At 33.2% G+C, this 2,604-nt stretch overlaps 1 protein-coding gene and 1 long non-coding RNA gene across 6 annotated transcripts in view; both read left to right on the forward strand.

Moving 5' to 3' along the window:
* The window catches only part of LOC109862759, a 2,166-nt gene extending 1,476 nt beyond the window's left edge, over window positions 1–690 (forward strand). Inside the window, exons 2-3 of the long non-coding RNA XR_002251206.1 lie at window positions 360–532; window positions 606–690. This is a non-coding gene — a long non-coding RNA (uncharacterized LOC109862759). The remainder of the gene's footprint in view (window positions 1–359; window positions 533–605) is intronic.
* Window positions 691–1,200: 510 nt separating this feature from the next.
* Window positions 1,201–2,604, forward strand: part of LOC109862758 (CCA tRNA nucleotidyltransferase 1, mitochondrial) — a 3,232-nt gene continuing 1,828 nt past the window's right edge. The window contains exons 1-2 of one of the 5 annotated variants that reach the window (XM_020442891.1): window positions 1,201–1,330; window positions 1,812–2,422. In XM_020442891.1, coding sequence (XP_020298480.1) covers window positions 1,310–1,330; window positions 1,812–2,422 — 632 coding nt within the window. In that variant the 5' untranslated portion in view covers window positions 1,201–1,309. Of the gene's footprint in view, window positions 1,483–1,511; window positions 1,713–1,811; window positions 2,423–2,604 lie in introns of those variants that run through there. The other 4 variants (XM_020442890.1, XM_020442893.1, XM_020442892.1 and 1 more) reach the window with 4 other exon arrangements.

Consider the following 2,604-nt stretch of genomic DNA (forward strand, 5'->3'; position numbering starts at 1 on the left):
CGTTACGTCAGATTAATGACGTAAGTAAACGTCATTAACATGACGTCATTTTTGACGAGACAAACTCACGTCGTCATTACGTTAATATCACGTCATAAACTAACGTCGAACTGGTCAAAAACTGACTTTATATTAACGTCATTATAACGTCAGCTGGTTGCCTGGGGTGTTTAGCAAAGGCTAATCAAATCGATAACTAAAACATAAGTGTTTAGATGAATTTGTGTCCAGTGAACAAGTATTTACGTCACGACGAATTTGTTCAATATTACAGACAGATCGTTCAAATAAAAACCTATTGAAAATTGTTTTTGTCATTTTGTAATGTACACAATATATTATAATTTTATGCTTCACAGAACAACGCAGCTTTCTCTTTAGAAAAACAATCTCTTAAATCACGAGATAGAAAATCTTCGTGATCAGTCATGCTCTAAATGCAGACATCGTCGCGCATATAAGTTCTTCGTCTTCTCAATTCGAAAATTCAGTTAATCAATAATTTTGATCTTCTATCAATATGAGATTAGTGGTGAGTAACATCGCAATCGTTATTTGTGGATTCTTGTTTTATTTTGTTGCTTTTCAAAGCAACTTTCTTACAGTGTACTCTTCTTATACTCGGTCTGCTGACGATAATGTTTACAACTAATTGCGACAACTCATTCTATCACGAGACTATAAAAACAGGCAAGATTACAGACAAACAATATGTATTTTGTAAATACTTTTTTTAAGCACAAGAAAGTTTTCACTCTGAAAATATTAAATGGGACATTCTGTGTATATAGAAACACTAAACAGTATACAGATATGAAAAAACGTCCTTTTATTATTTCTATTGTACAATTGATATTTGCAGATGACATTCCAAGAGTCAAAATAAAAGTATTTCGTGGTCCTCTTAAGGAGAAAGGAGACAAATCTTTCGCTACTTGGGGATATTGGATTCAACAGCCTAACAAATAATGTTTGATCATCTATTTTAATTTCTTTTTATTGTTTTAAAACTTACTATTATATATATCTTATCATTTCGACTTACTGCTCCTTATTGTTACTCGTTATCGTTTTATTGTTAATTTCTAAGATACACACAATTAATATGTAATAACAATAATAAATAATACAGTGGAATGTAATAAATAATAATTTCCTATCAATGTTGAAAATCTGTCAAAACGAATTCGGTAACTTGCACCAGCGTTGCCGTGGAACTTGCACTACTGCGCACTGAGTGCCGAATTTTCTGTATATGTTTTCTCAGCATGACGCGTAGTAATGGTGGTAAACAGTGGTGAATTTCGGAATGCAGCATATCTCTTTTAACGTACGTTCTAATATACGTGTATTGCGTTATTTCTTTCTCCGTCGATCCGCTGTCGGAATGCATCTTAGACTAAGCTCCTTAATTCCCTATGCAGTATGTTAAGTGTATTAATTCGTCGGACAACGAATTTTTTATATCATCCAATTGTTACTGTAAGTAAAGACAATATGTAAAAAGATATAGGGTGCGATCAAAGTCTCACTGCAAATGTTTCGAAGCATTGTTCTATCTTATTCTTCGTTAAATGTAGAATAAAGATAGAAAAATACTTCAAAACAGGTGCAGTGAGATTTTGATCGCACCCATAAATATGTAAAGAGCTATGTTTCCAAGTAAGGTTATATTTAAGTAACAAGGTTATGTCACTTGTAACACTAGACATGTAAGTGTAGTCTTAAAATTGCATATTTCCAGAATCATTGAAAAATCTATATTCGCTACGTGTATGATATATCTACGTAACAATTATATTCTTGCACAGAAAAGAAGATACAAAGTAACTGCGTATGACAATTGGAAGAAAGTCAGAATGGCTGATGAACAAACATTACCATCTCCGAGAACTAATCCTATCATTGTCAAATTGAACAGCCCGGAATTTCGTTCTATCTTCACACCGGAATTACTCACTCTTGCAAATTTGTTCAAAAAGTATAATTATGAGTTGAGAATTGCCGGAGGCGCTGTTCGTGATATTTTGATGGGTATCCAGCCAAAGGATCTCGACTTTGCAACCGATGCTACACCGGACCGAATTAAGGATATGTTTACGAAGGAACAGATCAGAATGATAAATGAGAAGGGTGAAAAGCATGGAACAATAACTGCCAGAATAAATGACAAAGAAAATTTTGAGATCACAACTTTAAGAATCGATATTGCAACCAATGGTCGACATGCGCAAGTACAATTCACTAAAGATTGGAAGTTGGATGCAAACAGAAGAGATTTGACCGTTAATTCCATGTTTCTTGATCTCGATGGCAATGTATATGATTATTTTTATGGTTACGACGATTTGCAAAACAAGAGGATAGTTTTTGTAGGAGATGCTACCACTAGAATTCAAGAAGATTATCTTCGAATCCTTAGGTACATTTTATGATATTAAAAAAACGAATACAAATATATACATATATATATTAATAGTTAGGTCTTGTTTATGCATGCAATAAGGCCTGGTTTATTTATTCAGCATTCGGCAATTTCATATAAACAGAAGCATTGAAATCCTATAGTTGAACTTTACCAGTTCCGGCATAAGTTAACAGTTA

Source organism: Pseudomyrmex gracilis, unplaced genomic scaffold (genome assembly GCF_002006095.1).
Source record: "Pseudomyrmex gracilis isolate BER0280 unplaced genomic scaffold, ASM200609v1 scaffold_2336, whole genome shotgun sequence".
NCBI lineage: Eukaryota > Metazoa > Arthropoda > Insecta > Hymenoptera > Formicidae > Pseudomyrmex > Pseudomyrmex gracilis.